Source organism: Manihot esculenta, chromosome 16 (genome assembly GCF_001659605.2).
Source record: "Manihot esculenta cultivar AM560-2 chromosome 16, M.esculenta_v8, whole genome shotgun sequence".
NCBI lineage: Eukaryota > Viridiplantae > Streptophyta > Magnoliopsida > Malpighiales > Euphorbiaceae > Manihot > Manihot esculenta.
Window position 1 is genome coordinate 22,318,882 of NC_035176.2, and position 24,142 is coordinate 22,343,023.

The 24,142-nt window shown below is 33.3% G+C and overlaps 1 protein-coding gene across 10 annotated transcripts; it reads right to left on the bottom strand.

Moving 5' to 3' along the window:
- Window positions 1–215: 215 nt before the first annotated feature.
- Window positions 216–21,807, bottom strand: LOC110603581 (peptidyl-prolyl cis-trans isomerase FKBP17-1, chloroplastic). 10 transcript variants are annotated; one of them, XR_006348913.1, is made up of 8 exons: window positions 21,394–21,807; window positions 21,164–21,286; window positions 7,177–7,275; window positions 7,026–7,088; window positions 4,290–4,406; window positions 2,059–2,171; window positions 1,639–1,694; window positions 216–1,552 (listed from the first exon to the last, which is right to left on the bottom strand). XR_006348913.1 is itself a non-coding variant. In XM_043951606.1 (7 exons), exons 1-6 carry the CDS (start codon window positions 21,685–21,687, stop codon window positions 2,091–2,093), a joined length of 777 nt encoding a protein of 258 aa, XP_043807541.1. In that variant the 5' UTR covers window positions 21,688–21,807; the 3' UTR covers window positions 216–1,694; window positions 2,059–2,090. The 10 variants fall into 10 exon arrangements, 6 of the variants coding, with proteins under 6 accessions (XP_043807541.1, XP_021597034.1, XP_043807540.1 ...); XR_006348912.1 differs by having other exon boundaries at window positions 2,059–2,182; XM_043951606.1 differs by having other exon boundaries at window positions 216–1,694.
- Window positions 21,808–24,142: the final 2,335 nt, after the last annotated feature.

A 24,142-nucleotide genomic window follows, 5' to 3' on the forward strand; every position in this document is an offset into this window, starting at 1 on the left:
AAATAGAGAAAGTAATTAATTACAATTAACAAACAAATAAAAATTAAGTTTTATTATCCTCCAAATCCCTTCGATTAAAATCCTATGAACACCTTCAAGAGCCATTTGAAAAAAAAAAAAAATGATGATCTACAAACTTCCCATTCGGGCATTGGCAATCTATGATTGATTCGATGATCAAATCTGAACCTGAATCAAAAACAAAAAGCAAAATTTGGAAGAATCCATTTGAAAACAATCAATTAGATAACGATGGAGATGACATCTGTATCTATGTATTCTTTGCTATATTCTCAGAAATATGAAACATATTCTAAATTGCAAATGACTATTATATAAGTAAAAGTACTCAATTCTTCCCTCTTGTCAAAGATTATATCTTTTTCCTCTTCTTTTCATTCTCCCACTTCACTTGCTACTTCCCTTGATACATCTGCAACTACTGAATCCTTTGGCTTACCTTTCTCTTTGCATTCGTTGTCCAAAAGTCGTTGCTGTGAGAATCATTTCTTTTTTCCTTTCGAATTTTACGTTCTTTCTAAATAAGTTTTTGCACTGTCCTTAATATTTATTTTCTGTCGGTATATCAACTGGTGGCCTCTAACCGATAACTATTCAGCCGGTGGTCACCACTAATCACACTAAAGCTCAAGACATGGTGTTCATCATAGAGAATCTCCACTCTCGGTGCTTGACTCAGCAGGAAGTCCAGATGCCAACAGCTACCTATCTCTAATTTAAATTCATCATTACTCAAAGGATTTTACAAGTTATAGCTCAAAGTTAAAAAGTTTTAAAATGAGCAACATGCCTATCCAATGACTCTTTTACGTGATTGCCTCTCTTTTAGACTGTTTGTTCTACTATCCTTATAGGAAATGCAACCTATTTTGCTGCACTAAGAAAAAAATCCAAAAAATATCCTATGCATCGGATGTTCCCTTCAAATCAATATTCAATAGCAAAAGTAAATATAAGCTCAATTAGAACTCCAGCTACCTCTACTGATATAAATCATAAACTCATCTTAACCAGTTTATAAACACCTAAATAAGCAAATGCTCCAAATTCAAGACCTTTAATTGGAACTTTTTGAAAAAATTGACTACCGAGGACCGTGGATCCAAAGTCACTACCCAGTATTCAAGTTTCAATTACGAATAAACCAATAGCAAATAAAATCAAAGCAGAAAAAGGCATTTAACTCATTCCTAATATTGTTTACGTCGTTAAAGATTGCTCCAGCCCTATTTAGATTTATTAGCTTAATATTCTGAATCTGCATCAACTTCGTCTGCTTACTAAGTTCAATTATAATTTTCTTTACCTATTCTAGCGCTTTCACAATCTATCCGCTCAAAGAACTCACAATCCCCATTATGCATATTATAATAACTAATCCTTTACAAACCCACGATACAAATATAAAAAAAAATTACAAATATACTTAAAATACAAATGCATATTAAACACATACCCTAGAGTTAGTGCAACCATAATATATCTCCCTGGATTTGATTCTTTCCAAGATATCCAAATCCTGGCGTGAATGCTACAAAAACACATCACTCCATGTAAATTATCTTCTATGAAACTTTTCCTCGAATTGATTCTGTAATAGCTTTTTGAATGACTTACCAGAAAAGTGTGAAGCCATTTTTCTCAAGTCACAGAACATTGAGAGATTGAGAAATCTGGAAACAATGTAATCATGATTATATTACATCACACCAAATGTAGGCTCAGATCATGTGCTCCACTCACATAGATGGGAGATTTCATAGTTTTATAGAATAGTTTACATTACTTTATCATAAAAAGCACTCAAATTTAATATTCCGAATGCATCCAATAATTTTCCAGAGATTTCATGTCCAAAAGGTAGAAAGCTAAGACCTGCAACGTTTCATCTCCTGAAAGAGTTTTTTGGCAACTATCAAAGCTACAGTTTAATCAAGAAGGACATGGAAGGAAAAAAGGGTATGGAAATCTTGATTCCAATATGGATTACCATTTAGTGGAGGATTACTTGTTAACAAGAAGTCATCGTTTACATACCTCACTCACGCCTCAGGCTGACAAGCTCAATATCAAATATGAGAGTACCCAATGTCGAGCCTTCTCCGTTGGCAAGACGCGTTGGATTGAAAATGGTTGTGAAAAGCCTTTGCCTGTCAAAAAACTACTGAAGGAAGTGTAAAATGGAAGTGAGCATTTACAAGTGAATCTAAAGAAAAAGAAAAAGAAAAAAAAAAAAAAAAAACAGAATTGAACTCCCATCATGAGATTTCACCAATCACTTTGCAAGCACATTACGCAGAAGTACAACTTCACTGTTGGAAAAAGTGAAAATGCAGTTCCCTGGAGACTTAGATCTTGTGAAGAAACTAAAGTACTGGTTAACATAACCCAAAATTTTCTCGTGTCAATTGTTTTAACTACAAATAACAATTTTATTTTAGTATCCTCCAATTAGCCCTCAGGGTGTGTTTGGTTCAGCAGTCAGAACTTCACCAATAATAGAGAACAATAACTTGGCATCAAGGAAAGCTTTCTTAACAAAGACAATATCATCGAAAGAAGAGATCTAATGGCAGCCTTACTGCAGCCCTTGAGTATTATTACAGAATAACACCATCCAAGTACGCACCACTTATGTTTTATTTATTTATTTTTTTAAGTTCAAATAATGAAACAGATGCTTCACTAGTTGAGAACATGTACTCCGAAATTTCAAAAAGCTTACCGATTCTCCAGTGGGAATTGTCATACGGAAGAAAAAAGGATCAAAATAATAAATTTTAAAAATGAGAAATAAATGATATGCTCATGCTAATCTCAAGTCCATTTCATTTTGCTAAGTAAAGCTTGATGCAACCCAAAGCCATGAAGGATTATTACAAGGACAAGAAGATAGAGATTTTTATGAACACCGAAAACAGGTAACATTTGCATAGAAAAGATAGAGCAAACATTTGTCATGAAATTTAAAAAGTGAAATGAAAAAAAAAAAGAAAAATACATGAAAACAATTGGTCATGTTTCGCCAAGCCAATCCTGGTAGACATGGCTACAGGCCAGGTTGGCTTGGAAACATTTGCATAGAAAATATTGATCAAACATTTGTTATGTAATTGAAAAATTGAAACAGAAAAAACAATGCATGAATTCATGAAAACAATTGGTCATATTTCGCCAAGCCATTTCTGGTAGACATTGCTACAGTCCAGGTTGGCTTGGAACTAGACTGGAACTAGATTGAAACTGACTCAGCCAAAGTCCAAACTGGCATGTTAATCATTCACTAGGCTGAACCAGATCTAAACCAATGGCCCAATTCAAACTGTGATTTAAAAAAATGGAAAGTTTTTTCAAACCATTGAATCATCTCAATGTGGACTGAAGCCATGGGATCTAACCCTGCTTGATCAATTCAGTTTCCTCCCAGCCACAATCCATAACCGCTAGACTTCAATTATAAGCAGCGCATGACCACACCTAGGTCTGAGGCTTGAGCAAGCGGCGAAAAATACAGTTATGATGAGATGACAACTATAAATTGTTGAATATTTTTGGTCCCCAGTTTGATCCAGTTGTTTCAGTAACTTTACCTTTCAAAATCACTCGTTCTCTTTAGATTCCAAAATCATCATCCCAAAGTATTAATATACTATTTTATTGAAAATATACTTTTAAATAGATCTTTCCACCTATCCAAACAATTAAGTTTCAAATGGCAAGATATTGGATTCTAAATCATCACCCTTAACCAAATAATAAAACCCCAAATGAAGAAATGTTAAATTATGAATTTTAAATGCTAACTTTCAGATTCAGTCATCCAAATGCAACTTGTTTTATTAGGTTTCAATTTGCAAGCCAATGAAAACACTATGTTTTGTGTTCACTGTACAATTTTATCTCAGTTCTGAAAGATATACAAGAGACTCCAGGAACTTATGTGGATATTGCTGAAAAAATAATTCATATTTGTATTTTCCCAATTTCCAGCTCCAATTTTACTTGCTTTCAAAGTCATTATTACTATAATTTACACAACTGCCAAAATGCGAGCCAAAAGAAAAGATAGCAACTAAAATCAGTTTTTGACAAGGAAAACCAATGATCACATCATACGGAGGAAGGTGGAAATAGGAGTGAGAAAAAAAAAAGACATTAATTTCCTGATATAGAATAGTTGAAGCACATAAGATTATTATAAAGAAATAAAGAGAAATAAAAGGAGGGAATTAAAATGTACAATCAGAGAAGAAAGGAAAAAAACGTACATTAGGAGGTATAGGTTCTTGTGATGTGTTTTGATATCCTTGTGACGGTGGTATAATGACTCTACGAATGCCACCAACTTTCATTGATTTTACAGCAATTTCAATCCCTGAAATAACCTGCAAGTAGTTTTGATACGATGTTAGCACATGATTTCCAGCTTAACTTTCTTTGAGGATAAATGTATTGTGTAAATTTATGCATTAACATTGGGAGAGTATTTTTCTTTCTCCAAAACAGTATCTAAGATCTACTTGGTTACGGTGTTCCTTGCCTGCGTTAACAGGACGCTAACATAACAAGATGTACTCTAGTAAAATATCTGTCGCTTGCCACACCAACTTGGCATTAATGAAAGGAGAGGCATTGTAATAAAATAAATCTATAGTTATAAATGTGTGCGTGTGTGTTTTTTTTATATATATATAAGGGGATGGGGATTGGGGTGTTGATTTGATCCTCTCAAGATTTAACTAGATGCACTTATTAACAAGCTAAATCCGTGAGTGCACGTGTGAGTGCTTTTATCAATGCACAAAAACACAATATTTATCACTCCATGTCTTTCAAATTTATTTACTTTAAGTTTCACTTATTTAGTAGTTTTTTAAATTTATATCCAACTTCATTTTCTTTACTTTGGTATGTTTCATATTTCAGAACAGCAGGCTACCCATAGCTAATAGACCCCATTGTAATATACAAACTTACACTAAAATAGAGCTCGTAACCAAAACGACCAGTTAAAAAATCAATAAGACCAACCAAAGAAGAAAGTTAACCAGCACCCAAAATCTATATGTTAATATCAAGATAAGTAGAATCACTAAAACACAACTCTTTAGGATCTCTGGACAGCAACAAATACGAATAAAGCTAAAACCAACAAACATGATTCCAAGAGTCATCACAGAAATATCCCAATCAAGCAAGCACCAAGCTGTTAAAAACAAGCGAACAGTTGCAGGAAACAAGCACAAAAAAATAGACCTCCATCAAAGTCAAAGGGATGCCACAAAATTTACAGGTATAATAACTCCTAATTTGTTTAGCTAAAGAATAACCATAGTACTTTCCTTAAGAATCATAAAAGGACATTTCCCATACCAGTGCCACCATATATTTCAATATTTTTACCATCAATAATCCATTTAGTACTGTTAGTATTTTCATTATATCTTTGTAATTACTACTTTCTTATATAGCTGTTACATATATTTGTAATTATTATGTAAATAGCTTTCTCTAATTAGAATTAGAGCTAGCTAGTCAATCTGTCTATTTAAGGAGTATATAGTTTTCTTTTTTTAGGATAATCTTTTAGCTGATAATTAGGAATGTATGATCAAGTTTATTCTCTATTTAAGGGAAAGACTCTCAATGAAAGAATTCATTCAGCAAAATTGTCAAGTACAACCATTATTAGGAGATTCCCAAGTGACAAAAGATCTCAATTGATGCGGACAAGAAAACATTTAAATTCTATGAACAGAAAGAATACATGCTAGACCAAGAACAGTCATCTAAAGCCTTGAGCCAACAAGAAGCTCTAAACAGGCATAAGAAAAACAGTTTTTCATCATCAAGAATTTCCCAACTGAGAATAATTTGATTCCTTTCATGTTTCCTCTTAATCTCAATTAGTATCACTCTGTTTACTATTTTCTTAAAAAAAAAAATTATATCCAAGTTTTCAAATTTTGATTGCAGACCCGTAATTGGAAAAGAGGGAATACCTATTTATACGTTCACTCTTTTTTCTTTTTTAAATTTTATTTTGGTTAATTATTTTCCTTTACGCATATTCAATTCTCAATTTATAATTGATCTAATTCCCATCCCTATTTTACCGATCAAAGTACCTCAACAACTTTCCCCTATGGCTTTGTTTTGTTTATAGAACAACATTGGCTAATAGGAATAAGATATTTATTCATATTGAATATCCATGCTTGTTCAATTTTTCATGCGAATTCTATGGAATAGCTATTCCATAAACTTACCTTCCAATTGAAATCTGGGTATCTAATAATTCTGTAATTCTATTTAGTCAAGAAAGATCAATTTAACCCCTTGATTATAGGTAAGAGGGACCTTTAGTCCTTTAGCAAGGAGAATAATATCAGCATTTAAATGTCTATAGAAGACTGAGTGGTCACACTTGCTCTTTTTTAACCCGAATTCTTGCACAATATCAATCAACTTGTCAAGCACGAGGGCGCTGCTTCAAACCATATAAAGATTTCTTCAAATGACAAATTTTCTCATACTACTTCTTGGAGGTCACCATGTAGAAAGACATTTTTAATATCTAACTGGAGTAAAGACCAATACTGAGAAGCAGCCAAAGAAATAAACAAGCGAATGAAGGTCATTTTAGCCATAGAAAAAATTGTATCAAAATAATCTACTCCATAGGTTTGTGCATATCCTTTAGCAACAAGACGAGTTTTAAGCCACACCACAGAACCATTTGGATTGACTTTGATAGCCAAAATCCATTTATAGCCATAACCTTCTTGCCTTGGAGTAAATCAATTAGTTTCCAAATATGATTATCATCTAGAATCTTGATCTCCTTAAACATTGCATCACGCCACCTAGAATGAGATAGGGCCTCTTTAAGTGTCTTAGGTAAGGAAATTCTAGAAAGACAATTAAAGAGCTAGAAGAGGGAAACAAATGAGTATAAGAAAGAAAGTTAGCGACAGAATAGATAGACTTACATTGTCATTTACCTTTACGAAGACTAATGGAGAGATCAAGATCACTTCATAGTGGATCCAATGGCGAAGAAGATTCTGGTGCAGGACATGTATCATCGGTTACTTTTAGAATAAACTTGAACAATTAGTGGTTTGGCAGATGACTGAATACTAGGAGGAACACCTTCAACAGGTTGTGAACACCTTCAATAGTGGAGATCTCACTATCTGATGTGACCCTATAAATGAGCCACTCATCTTCCTCTCTCTCACTGATAGAGATCTGTGTTGCAGGAAAAAATAGAATTTTCTCAGAAAAGACTATCAGTTGAGACAAGATACCTATGGAGTTCTAGAAAATAACACTCATATCCCTTTTGAAGACGAGAATATCCTAAAAAAATACACTTTAAAGTTTTAAGATCAAATTTAGTCACATAAGGTCTGACATCCTGAACATAGCAAGTACCACAAAAAAATTGTGGTTCCAAAGGAAACAGTGACTTATTAGAAAAGAGAACACTATATGGAGTATCACCATTAAGTACTATAAATGGCATGCAATTAAATGAGAAAACATGCAATAGAGGTTGCATCAACCCAAAATTGCTTAGAACTTGCATTTGGAATAACGGGCTCGAGCAGTCTCAAGGAGATGTCTATTCTTCCTTTCAGCCACCCCACTTTGAGCAGATATATCAACACATGATAATTGGTGAAGAATACCATATTGGGTCATAAAAGTCTGAAATGATCGGGCATATATTCTTTGACATTATCACTCCTCAATATATGCACAGAAACATTAAACTGAATCTTAATTTCAGCGTAAAAGGCAGAAAAGTGAGGAAGCACCTCAGAGTGATTCTTAATAAAGTAATTACAAGTCATCCTAGATCATCCATAAAAGTAACATAATACCTTAATCTAGTTGTAGACCCAACAGGACAAGGTCTCCAGATGTCTGAATGAACTAGTTCAAAAGCAAATTCTGCTCGTTTATTGATTCTGGGACTAAATGAGATACAATGTTATTTTGCAAAATGACAAGACTCACATTCCAGAAGGTACATCATGAAACTGGAGGCATAACTTTTTCAAAAGTGGTAGAGAATGATGTCCCAATCAGCAATATCCTTCGGATAGAGAGATTACACTAGAACAAACAACTGACTAAAGCGTCCATGCATCCAAAATTTAGAAACCATCAGATACATATCCTTTACCAATAATCTTTAATGTCATAAATTCCTGAAAAAAGACAATGATTAGAGAAGAAAGAGACACAACAGTTTAGGTCTTTGGTAAGTTTGCTCATAGAGATTAAATTAAAAGCAAGATTAGATAAACTTAACACGGAAAATAAAGTGATGGAAGGAGCAAGCTTAACCCTCAACATTATATTGCGACCCAATAGCTATGGTTACAGAAAAAGGTACCTTATGTGATTGGAAACTAGAGAATGTATAGGAATTACCTCTCCTATTATTCGTGGCACCAAAATCCATATTCCATTTATTTGAGGAGGAAATAAAGCATGTTTTATCTATCTCAATGATAGTAGTAACTGAAGTGAACCTTTTGAGTAGGTCCTAATACTAAGCAATAGTATTTCCACCTCGATTATTATTTTTCCATCCTCTTTTAGCAATTATAGACTTACTATCGATGACCATTTTTAAATTTCTAGAACACCGAAAATCATATTGGAATGAGACCCAATCCAACAAAGTCACAAATCCCATCGAATACAACATTGCAAAGCACCAGCAGGGAAAAGGTGCAAAAAAAAAAAAAAAAAAACAACACATAGGGCTGGAACCACAAGGCAGAGGCAAAAAAAAAAAAAAACAGACGCAGCTTTTGGATGTCTTGGACAGTACCGATGAACAGTGCATGTTAACAATACCCATGAATAGTAAATCTATCAAGATACCAAAGATTAGTTAGCTATACTTTGTATTTATAATTAGCTAAAAGGTAGTGTAGTTAATTCTATTAGTTTTGTTAGCAGGCTAATTAGTTAGTTATGCCAGCTGGTTAAACAGTTATGCCAGCTTTCTCTAGCTCATCAGACTTGTATATAAGCATTGCTTGATGTACCTTGTAAAGAACAAGAAATACAATTCTCTCTTTGCCTACGAGATTCATGTGACATGGTATCAGAGCTTTGAAACTAAGAAGTTTTTTTTGCAACCTCTTCTTTTTTCTCTCTCTCAAAATCTTGTTCTCATGGCGATGGAATCAAGTTCCATGAAGCACAGCTGAAATCCACGGGAAGATGCTTCATCACCTTACTTTCTTCATCATTCAGAAAATCACAACTCAGTGATTGTGACTCCAAAGCTCACCTCATCCAATTTTCCCTCTTGAAAATGATCTTTCTTGCTAGTTGTTTCCATCAAAAACAATCAGGGATTCTTGGATTGAACCATTCCAAAACCTTCACCAGAAGACTTCCTTTATCTCCCTTGGATTAGATGCAATAATCTCATAGTTGCTTTGCTTCTTAGGTCAATTTCGCCTTCAATTGCATCAACAGTGTTTTATGTAAAACATGCCAAGCAGATCCGAAATAAGTTACATCAAAGATTTTTTGAGCTAGACGATTCCAGAATCAGTCACCTCCATAATCTCTTGTGCACACTGTTACTCAAGGAATCAAATTGGATGCCTATTTCATTGAATTAACTGGAATCTGAGAGGAGTTACAAGTTTTTAGGCCCTTGCCTTCTTGTTCCTATGGAAAGTGCAATTCTGAGTGCTTTCAAAAGTTTGCTGAGGTTTTACAGAAAGACTGTGTTTAAGTTTCTCAATGGTCTCAATGAAACCTATCAAGTTTTACATTCTCAATTGATAATGATGAAACCTTTTCCTTCCTTGGACCAGGCTTACAATATGGTTCTATGGGAAGAAGCACTGTGCAATCACAACCTTTTTCTGATGATATAGTTACGGCTGTCAAAAGAACTAAAAGGAATCTGACTTATTCTCATTGTGGCAAATCTGGTCATATCAAAGCTCAACTCTACCGGTAGATTAGTTTTCTGGCAGATATCAAATTCACAAAGACCAGAAATAATACAGTTAGGAGTGGAAATATTGAAAATTCTTTACAAGCTATTTTTGTTTCACAGGTGGCTGCTACATCTTCTAATTCTTCAAGTGCTGAGAACATGAATCAATTGAATCTTTCATAGGAGTAGATGCAAAAACTCACAAATCTCCTCAATGATCAAGGGAATCAAAATATGAAGTCGACTCCTACTTCCTCCTCTCACATCTCTCAGGTCAATGCGGCAGGTATGGATTCAACTGTCCTTTCTTCTTGGTCAATCACAATCTTCATTCATCTCTTTGGATAACGGACACTAAAGCCACTAATCACTTTGTTTGTGGTTCTTCCCTGTTTATGCATTCATGACATGTTGTTAATGCTTTTGTCTATTTGCCAAATGGTCATAAAGTTCAAGTTGACTCTATTGGAACTGTACAGCTTAACTCACATTTAGTCCTGAATGATGTCTTATGCATTCCTACCTTCAGCTTCAATCTATCATCAATAAGCAAATTGGTTAAATCACAAAATGTGTGCTTCATCTTCATGACTGATAAGTATTACATTCAGAATCTTTCCACATGGATGATAATTGGGTGGGCTAGACCATGGTTTCAAATCGCACTGCAGCAGATAACGAAAACAGGCCTATAAAACGCAAATTCTTTTAGAAAATTTGTAAAGTTCATGAAATTAAAATATATGAAAAGATATAATAAAAATTAAGTTATACAATTTATTAATAAGCACAAATATATTAAATAAACATAAAATACATAAATTTTAAACATTATATGTAGTAACTTACCTCAATTACCACCAGAATAAGCGTCTAGTAGGTTCTTGAGTAGATCCACCACCTTCATCTTGTGATTGAGAGCTTTGATCTTGATGATATTAATAGTATTGTGATGGATCAAAGCTGAAGAATGAACCCATACCAAATTGATTACTAGGAATGGATTGGATTGGATTTGGATGTGGGAGAATGATTGCTCTGATGAAGACAAATCAGAATACGATGGAGGAGGCTAATATGAATATGGATATGGATTTGAGTATTCCCATTGAGAATTTCCTCCATATCCGTAATCATCAGTAAAGGTTGCTTCCATTGAAGATTCACTTGTACCATAAATCCCATATCTATAATTATTTGCATCTATATAACACTCTCCATGTGCAACATCTTTTCCCTTATCACTACTACCACCAGAACCACGAGATCTGTGATATGTATATTGCAAAAATGGAGCTAGAGCTGGAGCTGGAACTGGAGATGGAGATGGACTATGCTTCTGATATGAAGAGGGATTATCATGTGATTGTAATGAGCTAGTAGCTCCACGACCTTCACTTCTTCCACCCTGACCACTATCACCATCATCATCATCACTGCAACCAGATAGTATAAAAGAATATTCAAGTTCAGCATCACTACTGCCTCCAATATTCTGTCCATAAGTTGAAGCATTGGCTTGTTGTGATTGTGATGAAGCAGCCTCATCCTCCTCTAGCCAAGGATTTCCTTCACCATCAAGCACAGGATTTTCCCTTTCCTTCAACTAATGATTCAGTGGATCACCTTTCTCGAAAATATAATCCAAATTAATTGAATTATAACTCTTTTTTAGCTCATGCTGACTCTTTTTACTCAAATTTCTCAACTTTAGCCGCATATTATAGTGAACAAAGACGAGTGCATGCAATTTTTGCTACCGTAATCTGTTCCTCGTCTTTGTATGAATAAATGAAAAAGGGCTCCAGTTTCTTTCACAATTAGATGCAGAAGTGGTTTGACTCAACACTCTTACTGCAATTTTTTGTAGTTCATTAGCACTTTTACCATAATGTATCCACCGTTTAGCTGCATTAAAACATATAATAATTTTAATAATATAGGTTATTTTCTCAAATATTTTACTTTTATATTTTAGAACACTAAAAACATAATATAATGTGCAAAATCTTATATTTTTACCTGGATCAGTGAATTTAATGGCTTTTTGTGCTAAGACGGATACAAAACTCTCCATTTTATGCTTATAGAGTTGTGTCTACAATAATCCAAAAAAAATATTTGCTTTATTATACATGCAAATACTAAAATTATTTTTTTAAAATTACTCAAGTTAGGTATATATTATATACTTGGTTCAATGCATGGCCTTGATTTATCAAATCTCTCTGTAACATTTTTAAGACCTGCCATGATTTCACTATCATTTCCAATATCATATGGAACATACTGATATTGACGATTCAAAAAATATCCTGCAAATTATAAAATTATTATTAAAATTTATAAGATATAGAAATTATTAAAGTATTAAGTATTAAGTTTATGTGCTTCTTATCAGCCGCATGCAAATCATGATGTAATTGAAAATTCCAACGAGCATCAATAATTTTCCAGTAGTCTATGTAACTTCTGGAATTTTGCTTAATGGCCAATTTTGCTCGTTCCATTGCTTCATATATAAATCTCATCGTTGATTTTTCATCACCATCCACTAATCTCAATATTTTAAGCAATGACTCTTGAATTTTTCATAATTTGCTCGGTTTTCTCCCAAAAATTTCTTCCCTCTCTATTCAAGTTAAGAGCAATTTTTTTCGTTTCATAATCTTGTCCACTGGTAGCTTGGTCATATTTATTTCCTAGCCATTGCTCAGATTCAAACATATTTCTTAACTCCGTTCTACATTGGAGAAGACTCTCCAATGCAATAAAATTAGTTGCAAATCTAGTAATCCCGGGGCGAATTATATCTCGACTATCAGTGAATTTCTTCATGTAATTTACTACCCATTTATGATTGTAAATAAATTGGGTGATACCTTTTCCTCACTCAATGACGACCTTTGTACTCTTCCTCTTCCCAAAATCTTCTAAAATTGAATCAATGCAATGTGCACTGCATGCTATTCACTACAAATTTAAAAACTTCTTCATCAACTTTTTGCCACCAGATTTAATAGCAGTTTCATTATCAGTCCCCACTTGGATAATTTTGCTTGAGCCAATTTCTCCAATCACCTTCATAATCTTGAAGTAATATTCTCCATCTTTTCATTCAACATTGTTTGCATCTAGGGACTTATGGAATATTGTTCCTCGAGGAGAGTAGAAAAAAAATTAATTATACTCATTTTGGTCGGTCCTCTCCATCCGTCACACATAATGGTAACTCCTCTCTCGTTCCACATGCCCTCAAATGAAGCAATATATTTCTTCATTTCTTTGTATTCATTTTTCAAATATATTTCAAAGATGTTATATGCTGAAGATGATGATACATTAGGTCCCACCTTAGCAACTGTTCTGAGTAATGGCTTTGCCCATGGTAACTCAACCACACTAAAAGGTAATCTATTATAGATAGCAAAATTACCAAAGGTTTTAAGCAACTTTTCTTTCTACGACTTAAGCCATCTGGTTTAATCTTTGGTTGCTTCATACTTTTGCTCTTTTCTAATTCAATTTCAGCTGCTGCTAATCTAGAAGTAAGTGTTGATGTTTACTTGACAAATCTTGATACTTCTCTACCTCTCTCACGAATGGTCGTTGAACGACTAATTCCCGGGCGAGGAGGAGCTTGATGGCTACTCCCATCACTTTCATAATGTGAAACTCTCCTTCTATAAGCATATTCATCAAACGGTCGCATATTTTTGCATCTCGCAATTTCTAGTTCAATATATTCTTCATCTAAATCTGAAGTACCCTCAACTTCTATCATCTTCATGATTTCATCTTCCAACTCCCTTGCCCTCTTTGCTTTATCCTTTTTGCAATTTCAAAAAGCATATTTCCCATGTTTTTTTTTACTTATACAAAAACTTTTCGATAACCAGCAACTTACCCTGGTATATTTGTCAAATGCTGCTTCAAGCGAGTTATTCCCCCAGATATTTTTTTACCACAAAAATTACAGGTCATTTCTCCTTTTTTTTTCCTGAAGGAATGGCAAAATTCCATCCAATATCTTAACTTGGTTTATCAGACCCCCCTCTCGGCATTTTCAAATTATTAAATAATATACTGTAAAATAAAAAACATATTATCAAATTAATGTGCAAATTAACTTAAATTTAAATTTACTTTATGCAAAATCATTTAAGTTATTTAAAAAAACTACCATTTTAATTTAAGAGAATAATTTTTAATATACTTAAAAGCATAAAACTTAATTTTATAATAAAGTAAACTTGTAACTTGTAATTTGTAAAGTTCATGAAATTAAAAGATATTTAACGATATAATCAAAATTAAGTTATATAACTTAATAATAAGTATAAATATATCAAATAAACATAAAATCCATAAATTTTAAACATTATATATAGTAACTTACCTCAATTAATACCATTAGAATGATCGTCTAGGGCAAATACTTGAATAGAAATTTAAGTGTATAGGCCACTCTTAAAAAATTTAAGAGAAATATGGCAGTTTGTGGCTTGAAAAGGTGAAATGGAGACTGGAAATAAGTATGAAAGAAAAAAACTATGGAAGCACTCTCTGTGTGCTGGAGCCTGGAGTTAGAGAAGTGCTGGATGGAAAGAGTAAAGACTAAAGATAAAGACAAAAGACTAAAAAGAAGTAGAGAAATCATTTTTGTACTTTTTTCCCCCTTCAATAATGCATTTTCACGTGACAAAGGCTGGAGCTAGAGCTGTTGGACTGAAAGGTACTTCTGCAAGATTCTTGAAGTGATTTGAAATAAAGAAAAAGTAATGGTCAGTAATGGCTGTTACCGTCCATATCGGCTGTTACCATCCATATCGGCTGTTACCGTCCATATCGGCTGTTACAGCAACAAATTTTTCCTACCGTTATTTATTGGCCATAATGGCCAAGGCAGGCTTCCAAACCTGTAAATAATAGTCGCTATGTTACGTAACGGCCGTTATTTGAAACCATGGGCTAGACAAAGAAATGGCTTGCACTACTTGCAACAACAGTCTGTTGTTTTTGCAAGTCACTGCTCTTCTGTTTCCTCTGGCATCATTGTCTAGGTCATCCTTTTGATGACAAGTTATTAGTACCACAACCATGGTTTCAAATAACGGCCGTTACATAACGTAACGGCCATTATTTATAGGTTAGGAAGGCTGTCGTGGCCGTTATGGCCGATAAATAACGACAAGAAAAAAGTATTGTTGTAACGGCCGATATGGCCGTTACGCAACGGTAACAGCCGTTACTTTCCTTTACATCAAATCATTTAGAAATCTTGCATAATTTTGTCCAGCAGCTCCAGCCTGTGTTTTCACGTGAAAAACTGAAAATACATTCATGATTTCTCTACCTTTTCTACTTCTTCTTTTTACTCTTTTGTATTTCTTTATCTTTATTCTTTAGTCTTTAGTCTCTTCTTCCATCCAGCACTCTCTTAGTCTCTCAAGCACTTCTCCTTCTCCGTCTCCTCCAGCCTCTAGCAGCACAAAGAGAGTTCTTCTTCTTCCATAGTTTTTTTCTTCCATAATCCATACTTATTTCCAGCCTCCATTGAGGTAAGTTACTATATATAATGTTTAAAATTTATGAATTTTATGTTTATTTAATATATTTGTACTTATTATTAAGTTATATAATTTAATTTTAATTATATCTTTAAATATTTTTTAATTTCATGAACTTTACAAGTTATAACTTACAAGTTACAGCATACAAGTTACTTTATTATAATATATTTTTTGTTTGCACATTAATTTGAATATAAGTTAATTTGCACATTAATTTGATAATATATTTTTTATTTTATAGTATATTATTTGATAAAGAAAATGCCGAGAGGGGGATCTGATAAACCAAGTCAAGATATTGGATGGAATTTTGCCACTCCTATAGGAAAAAAAGAAGAAATGACCTGTAATTTTTGTAGTAAAAAAATAACTGGGGGGATAACTCGCTTGAAGCAGCATTTGGCAAATATACCAGGGCAAGTTGCTGGTTGTCAAAAAGTTTCTGCGCAAGTAAAAAAAGACATGGGAAATATGTTGAGAGGTTTTGAAGCTGCAAAAAGGGATAAAGCAAAGAGGGCAAAGGAGTTGGAAGATGAAATCATGAAGATGACAGAAGTTGAGGGTTCAGATTCAGACGAAGAAGATATTGAACTAGAAATTGCAAGACGCGAAAGCATGCGGCAGTTTGATGAAAATGCTTATAGAAGGAGAGCTTCTCATTATGAAAGTGGTGGGAGCAGCCATCAAGCTCCTTCTCGCTCAGGAATTAGTCCTTCAGCGACCGTTCGTGAAAGAGGTAGAGAAGCATCAAGATTTGTCGAGCAAACATCAACACTTGCTTCTAGATTAGAAGCAGCTGAAATTAAAATAGAAAAGAACAAAAGTATGAAACAACCAAAGATTAAAACCAAATGGCTTAAGTCACAAAAAGAAAAGTTGCTTAAAGCCTTTGGTAATTTTGTTATCCACAACAGATTACCTTTTAGTATGTTTGAGTCACCATGAACAAAGCCATTTCTTAGAACGGCCGCTGAAGTGGGATCTAATATATCGCCACCTTTAGCATATGAGATCTCTAAAATATATTTGAAAAATGAATACAAAGAAATGAAAGAAATATATTGCTTCATTTGAGGGCATGTGGAACGAAAAAGGAGTTACCATTATGTGTGATGGATGGAGCGGACCAACCAGAATGAGTATAATTAATTTTCTAGTCTACTCTCCTTGTGGAACAGTGTTCCATAAATCCATAGATGCAAGTAATGTTGAACGAAAAGATGGAGAATATTATTTCAAGATCATGCAGGAGGTGGTTGAAGAAATTGGCCTAAGCAAAATTGTCCGAGTGGTGACTCATAATGAAGCTACTATTAAATCTGGTGGCAAAAAGTTGATGGAGAAGTTTCGAAATTTGTATTGGACGGCATGCAATGCACATTGCATTGATTTAATTTTAGAAAATTTTGGAAAGAGGAAGAATATAAAGACCGTCATTGAGCAAGGAAAAGTTATCACCCAATTTATTTACAATCATAATTGGATGGTAAATTACATGAAGAAATTCACTGATGGTCGAGATATAATTCGCCCCGGAATTACTAGATTTGCAACTAATTTTATTGCATTGGAGAGTCTTCTTCGATGTAGAACGGGGTTAAGAAATATGTTTGAATCCGAGCAATGGGTAGAAAGGTAATATGGTCAGGCTACCAGTGGACCAGCTTATGAAGCTAAGAAAATTGTTCTTAGCTTGGATAGAAAGGGAAGAAATTTTTGGGAGAAAGCCAAGCAAATTATGAAAATCCAAGGGCCATTGCTTAAAGTGTTGAGATTAGTGGATGGTGACGAAAAACCAACAATGGGATTTATATATGAAGCAATGGAACGAGCAAAATTGGTCATTAAGCAAAATTCCAGAAGTTACATAGACTACTGAAAAATTATTGATGCTCGTTGGAATTTTCAATTACATCATGATTTGCATGCAACTGGTAAGAAGCACATAAACTTAATACTTAATACTTTAATAATTTCTATATCTTATAAATTTTAATAATATTTTTATAATTTGCAGGATATTTTTTGAATTCTCAATATCAGTATGGTCCACACGATATTGGAAATGATAGTGAAATTATGGCGGGCCTTAAAAATGTTATTCAAAGGCTAGAGAGTGATTTGGTAAATTAAGGCCATGCATTAAACCAAGTATATAATATATACCTAACTTGAATAATTTTAATAAACAATTTTAGTAGTATAATAAAGCAAATAATTTTTTTTAATTGGTGTAGACACAACTCTATAAACATAAAATTGAGAGTTTTGGATCCGCCTTAGCACAAAAAGCCATTAAATTCACTGATCCAGGTAAAAATATAAGATTTACACATTTTGTTATATTTTTAGTGTTCTAAAATATAAAATCAAATATTTGAGAAAAAAACTTATATTATTAAAATTATTATATATTTTAATGCAGCTGAATAGTGGATACATTATGGTGAAAGTGCTTCTGAACTATAAAGAATTGCAGTAAGAGTGTTGAGTCAAACCACTTCTGCATCTAATTGTGAAAGAAATTAGAGCACTTTTTCACTTATACATACAAAGACGAGGAACAGATTACGGTATTAAAAATTGCATACATTCGTCTTTGTTCACTACAATATGCGGCTGAAGTTGAGGAATTTGAGCAGAAAGAGTCAGCATGAGCTAGAAAAGAGTTATAATCCAATTAATTTGAATTACATTTTCGAGAAAGATGATCCACTAAATCCTTGGTTGGAGGAAAGGGAAAATCATGTGCTTGATGGTGAATAAAATCCTTGGCTAGATGAGGATGAGCCTGCTCCATCACAATCACAACAAGTTAATGCTCCAACTCATGGACATAATATTGGAAGCAGTGGTGATGCTGAACTTGAAGATTCTTTTATACTATCTAGTTCCAGTGATGATGATAATGGTGGTAATGGTCAGGGTGGAAGAGGTGAAGATCGTGGACTACTAGTTCATTACAATCACATGATGATCCCTCTTCATATCAGAGGCATAGTCCATCTCCATCTCCAGCTCCAACTTTGCAACATACATATCACAGATCCCGTGGTTCTGGTGGTAGCAGTGATAAGGGAAAAGGTGTTGCACATAGAGAGTGTTCTATGGATGCAGATAATTATAGATATGGGACTTATGGTATAAGTGAATCTTCAATGGAAGCAACTTCTACTGGCGATTATGGATATAGAGGAAATTTTCAATGGGAATACTCAAATCCATATCCATATCCATATCAGCCTCCACTATCGTATTCTGATTTATCTTTGTCAGAGCAATCATTCTCCCACACCCAAACCCAGTCCAATCCTAGTGATCAATTTGGTATGGGTTCATTCTTCAGCTTTGATCCATCACATTCTTCAACTTTGATCCATCACAATACTATCAATATCATCAAGATCAAAGCTCTCAATCACAAGATGAAGGTGGTGGATCTACTCAAGAACCTGCTAGACGCTCATTCTGGTGGTAATTGAGGTAAGTTACTACATATAATGTTTAAAATTTATGTATTTTATATTTATTTAATATATTTGTACTTGTTAATAAGTTGTATAACTTAATTTTCATTATATCTTTCAATATATTTGAATTTCATGGATTTTACAAATTTTCTAAAAAAATTTGCGCCGCGATAGGCCGTTACTGTTACATTATGACCGTTGCAAGCCTATTTCCGCGGCCGCGGCCGCGATTTGAAACCATGACTACAACCCAAATTACTATTTCATTAAAGGGATTTGTTCATGTGATTCTTGTAATTAAGCTAAACAAAAAAGGCTTTCTTTTCCTTAATATATATTTGTGACAACTGTACCCTTTGAATTGATACATATGGATGTATGGGGATCCTACTCATAAAAGGATATGAATAAAAATCATTACTTCTTGACAATTGTTGATGGTTTTACTAGATCTGTGTGGACATTCCTTATGAAAGCAAAATCTTAAGTATCTTTCCTTGTGCCACAGTTTTATAAGTTTGTTCAAAATCAGTTTCACACTAGCATTAAGCACAGTAGGACTGACAGCAGTACTGAGTTCAATCTCGAGACTTTCTTTACCGCTAATGGAAATTTATTCTAGAATTACTAGAACAATATGGAATTCGTGGAGCCAAACCTAGTTCAATACCAGTAGAAGCCAAACAAAGCTGGTGCAAAATGGCAATGAAGTTCTTACGGATCCTTGTGTGTATAGGCAAGTGACTGGGAAGCTTATGTATATCACCTTGACTAGACATGATATAGCATATGGAGTACACATATTATCCCAATTCATGAACAAACTTACTCGATCACATTTGGATGCCGCATACAGGGCACTGAGATACTTGAAGGGCTCTCCTGGTCAAGGACTGTTCTTGTCATCCACTTCTAAGTTCAAGTTTTATGGTTAAATGCTTTGTTAGCATATTTAAGCATACAAGTCCCTTAGCCTGTAGTCTTGTTCTCTCATAGTACGTCTGCCATACTGATTTCAAATAATCCAGTACTTCATGCAAGGACCAAGCATATAGAAATAGATTGTCACTTCATAAGAGAGAAGATATTGCTTGGTGTCATTCAGTCACAATACTTGCATACTAAACAACAAGTTGCAGACCTATTCACTAAAGCACTACATCCTGCACAGTTCAATCTTCTACTAAACAAGTTGAACACTAGAAATATCTATGTTCAACTTGAGGGGAAGTATCAAGATACCATAGATTAGTTAGCTACACTTTGTATTTATAGTTAGCTAAAAGGCAGTGTAGTTAATTCTGTTAGTTTTGTTAGCAGGTTAATTAGTTCGTTATGCCATCTGGTTAAACAGTTATGCCAGCTTTCTCTAACTCATCAGACTTGTATATAAGCATGCTTGATGTACTGTGTAAAGATCAAGAAATACAATTTCTCTATTTTCCCACGAGATTCATGTGACATCATTTAAGGAATAAAGTATCAATAAAAATATGGTCAAGGTGTTAGGTTGTGACCAAGAGGGGGGGTACATGGTGTGGGTTCTCATCATTGGCCAATGCACTAAAAATGAGGGGTCAATTGACCACTGGTTCTCCATTAGGAGGGGAGGAGCCGTTTTGACAAGGGAAGGGAGACTAGGAGACAGGTGGGTGAATTCTCTATCAGAAGGAGAAAAGTTTGTGGGAGGGGGCAAGGAAAATGTTAATTTTTCTAAATTTTTTATTATTGAAATATAAAAGTAATTTTTTATTCATGCATAACCTATTTTATCAATCTATATTGTTAATTAATGCCGTTATTTTTTAATTTATTAAGTAAAATTTAAAGTAAAATTATTCACTTGATTATAAATAAAAGCTAAGAGTTTGTTTAACAATCGAGCTGTAATCTAAAGGCCAATTTGAGCCTTTTGGCCTAGAACAAAATTCAACTTATAATAATAATAAAAAATATACAAAAATCAGGCTCCTCATCCTCTATTGTGATATAGAACACAATAATTCCATATGCATCAGAACACAAACATTCATGAACTGTGAAAAAACAACAGAAAAGAAATGTCACATTTAATCAAAATCACCTATAAGAAGAGTAAGAAAATAATTTACCTTCCCTGATCCAAGAACGAAAACAAAAGGAATTGGTTCATTAGTCTCATCTTTGTGATCATATGTTGAATCAAATCGCCAACCTTGCTTTGCCGCCAATCTTCCATAGTAATGTATTGCAACCTTTAGATTGAAAATTCAAAGTAAAAAAGAAAAATAAGATACAAAACCAAAATAAAAAAAAAAAAAAAAGACAGCGAAGTAGCTTTGGTGACGCGAAGAGAGGCGACCTGATCGCCATCAACGGGAACATCGCCAGAACCAATACGAAGATCCAAGGCTTTCACACCACCGGAATTTGGGAGCTCTGAGAACTCATTTCTTGAAGAAGCAGCAGCTGAGAATGGGAAAGGGATGGTAGAAGTCGAAAAAGCTGCGGATATTGAAACGAGGGATACATTAGAGAGAAGTGCTCTTCTTCTTGCTTTAAGGGGTTCAGGAGATGATGATGGTGCTGGCAAGAGAGCCACATGATTGTGGGTTGCATGAATGAAGACTGTGGACGCGAAGTAATTCAGTGCCATGGCCTTATTGAGCGGCCCTCTTGCTGAAATAATTTAGTGCCATGGCCTTATCTCTTTTGGGGAACGAACGGAAGAAACGGCATTTACGAGATGATGGTGATGCCGTCGAGAGGGCCGCACGTCATACGAAGAGTAATTTATAATCACTCCTAATTTTAACAAAATCCATAAAATTAATTCATATTTATTTAGATGACAATAGATCCTTTAATTTTAAATTTATCCTTTTGTTTTGTTTCAATTTAATGTTAAGTTAAAAGTCAAAGAATTTTTGTTAATAACGGAAATATCCTATTAGAGTGCAGGAAATAGTAATTCATATTTCTTTCTCAAGTGAAATCTCTAAAATTTCAATATTATGTAAAATTTTTTGCAGTATTTAATTTAAATTAAAAAATTGATTAAATTAAATTAATTTAAAATTTTAATTTAATTTTTTTTATTTTAATTCGATTCAATTTAATTTTTAATTTTAAAAATTTAATTATTTCAATTTAATTTTAATAAAAAAATTTAAAAAATTAAGTCCAACTGATTAATAATAATAATATATCATTTTTAATAATATAAAAAAATTAAATTATATTAAAATTAAAATATTTTAATTAAATTTTAACATATTAAATATAAAGATTAAATTAAATAAAATTAAATAATTTAATTTTTATAAATATTAAAATTTTAATTTTTAATTTATTTAATTCAATTTAATTTCCAACCTCCACTATCCAAATATAATATTTCTTATATTAAGCCACTCAAGGGCGCAGGGGACAGGCTGTATCATCATCCACTCAAAATTTTAATTTTTAAATGGGAATAAATTAGATATTAATTTATTTTTATATTTAGTTTTTTATTAAAAAAAAGTTAAGCAAGTTAATTTTTTTTATTAATCTAACTAAATAAAAATTTAATGGGTTTAAATTTAATACATTAAAATTATATTATTTTTAATTTTAATTCTAGTAAAATTTTAATTAATTTAGTATAATTATATTAAATTTAAATTTATTAAATATATATTTCACTTTTACTAAATATAAAAATAAATATTTTAATTCTCTATATGTTAATATTATGTTTGCCCCTCTAAATATAAACGTTGCATGAGGCGGTATATATAATATGTATTAATCTTATTAATCTAAATTATATTTATTACTCTAATTACCTGTATTATAAATATACCCTAAATTATATGTATTACTCTAATCTGTATCATATTAATAATTTATTATATATTCATATATATACAAATAATAAATTTTAATTTATTATAAATATTAAATACATTAACACTTTATTATTTAAAAAACAATTAATTAATATTTTAACAAACCAAAGGTTTTGAACTTTTACAATTAATAAAATAAAGGTTTGTTAATATATAATAAATAATTATTTAATAAAATAAAGGTTCACAAACAAACCCTATCAGTATTATTACTGATTCTAAATGAAAGAAACGCACGCAGTGATGCAAGGGAAGAACGACGTTCGTTCTCTCCGGCGATCCTTTGTTGAGATCTTTCCACCATTTCCATTTCCATTATTTCTCTCCATCATTTTTGTAAAACAGACAGCAGTGCGCGACTCCGGTTAAGATTCCCTCGCCGCCATATCTCCAGCCGTGTGCGAGCCCTACTGTCATCTCCTCATCGTCAATGTCCTCTGCTTTTCGCCCTTTCTCCGGCCATTCTCAACTCCACTACTATTGTACTCCATCATGTCATCATGTATTGCTCAATTCAGGTATTTCTATCGTGGGTTAGTATTCTACTATGGATTAGTGATACCGCTGAAACCAAATTGATGACGCGGTCGAAATGGAGTTGTATTGTGATTGGTTAATCTAATAAGAAAGAAAACGTGAGGTGGTGGGTGCCCACGGTAGCCACTTCGACGCTCAAGTTAATAAGGTGAAGAAAGGCGAGAATAATATTTAGAACTCAAGAGTAGTTATATGAGAAAACATTATACGTTTGCCTTCATGATCATTCTCCTTTTATATTGTAAGAACATGGAGATAAATATAGCATTTCTTGATAATCCAGCGATTATGTGGTCGGCTCGTTAGTAAAGAATCTTCACCGATTAATTAGTCGGAAATCTTTTGATTGCAGGCATAAAGGGAATCTACGAGATTATAACTATTAATGGTAACTTCCTTATGGAGTCTCGCCCTGAAGTTGAGAGGGTGAGTCTGTCCGACCTAAGACTAACATGTCATGAGGTTGACCTAAAGCGTCCGAATCTTCTTTTGTACCGGTGGGACCATGTATAGGTTTATCAAATCTTGCCACGTGGCTTTGTCTTATGGTGATAACTTACTCCTACTTTGAGTGATTATTGTATAACATTAAAGGTCCCCTTATTAATCTTCCATTTTTTAGATTCGAAGGTAACAGTTGTCTTCATAATCTGGGGCACGAGGCTACTAGAAAACCAAGAG

What these genes read in the sequence shown, in the direction of transcription:
- LOC110603581 (XM_021741342.2), bottom strand. Translation starts at nt 21,687, where the DNA reads ATGGCACTGAATTACTTCGCGTCCACAGTCTTCATTCATGCAACCCAC. An exon ending in TTCCCGTTGATGGCGATCAG is followed by an intron (nt 21,287 to 21,393) that starts GTCGCCTCTCTT and finishes TTCAATCTAAAG; the next exon opens with GTTGCAATACATTACTATGG. An exon ending in GTGTTCACAACCTGTTGAAG is followed by an intron (nt 7,089 to 7,176) that starts GTGTTCCTCCTA and finishes GTCCTGCACCAG; the next exon opens with AATCTTCTTCGCCATTGGAT.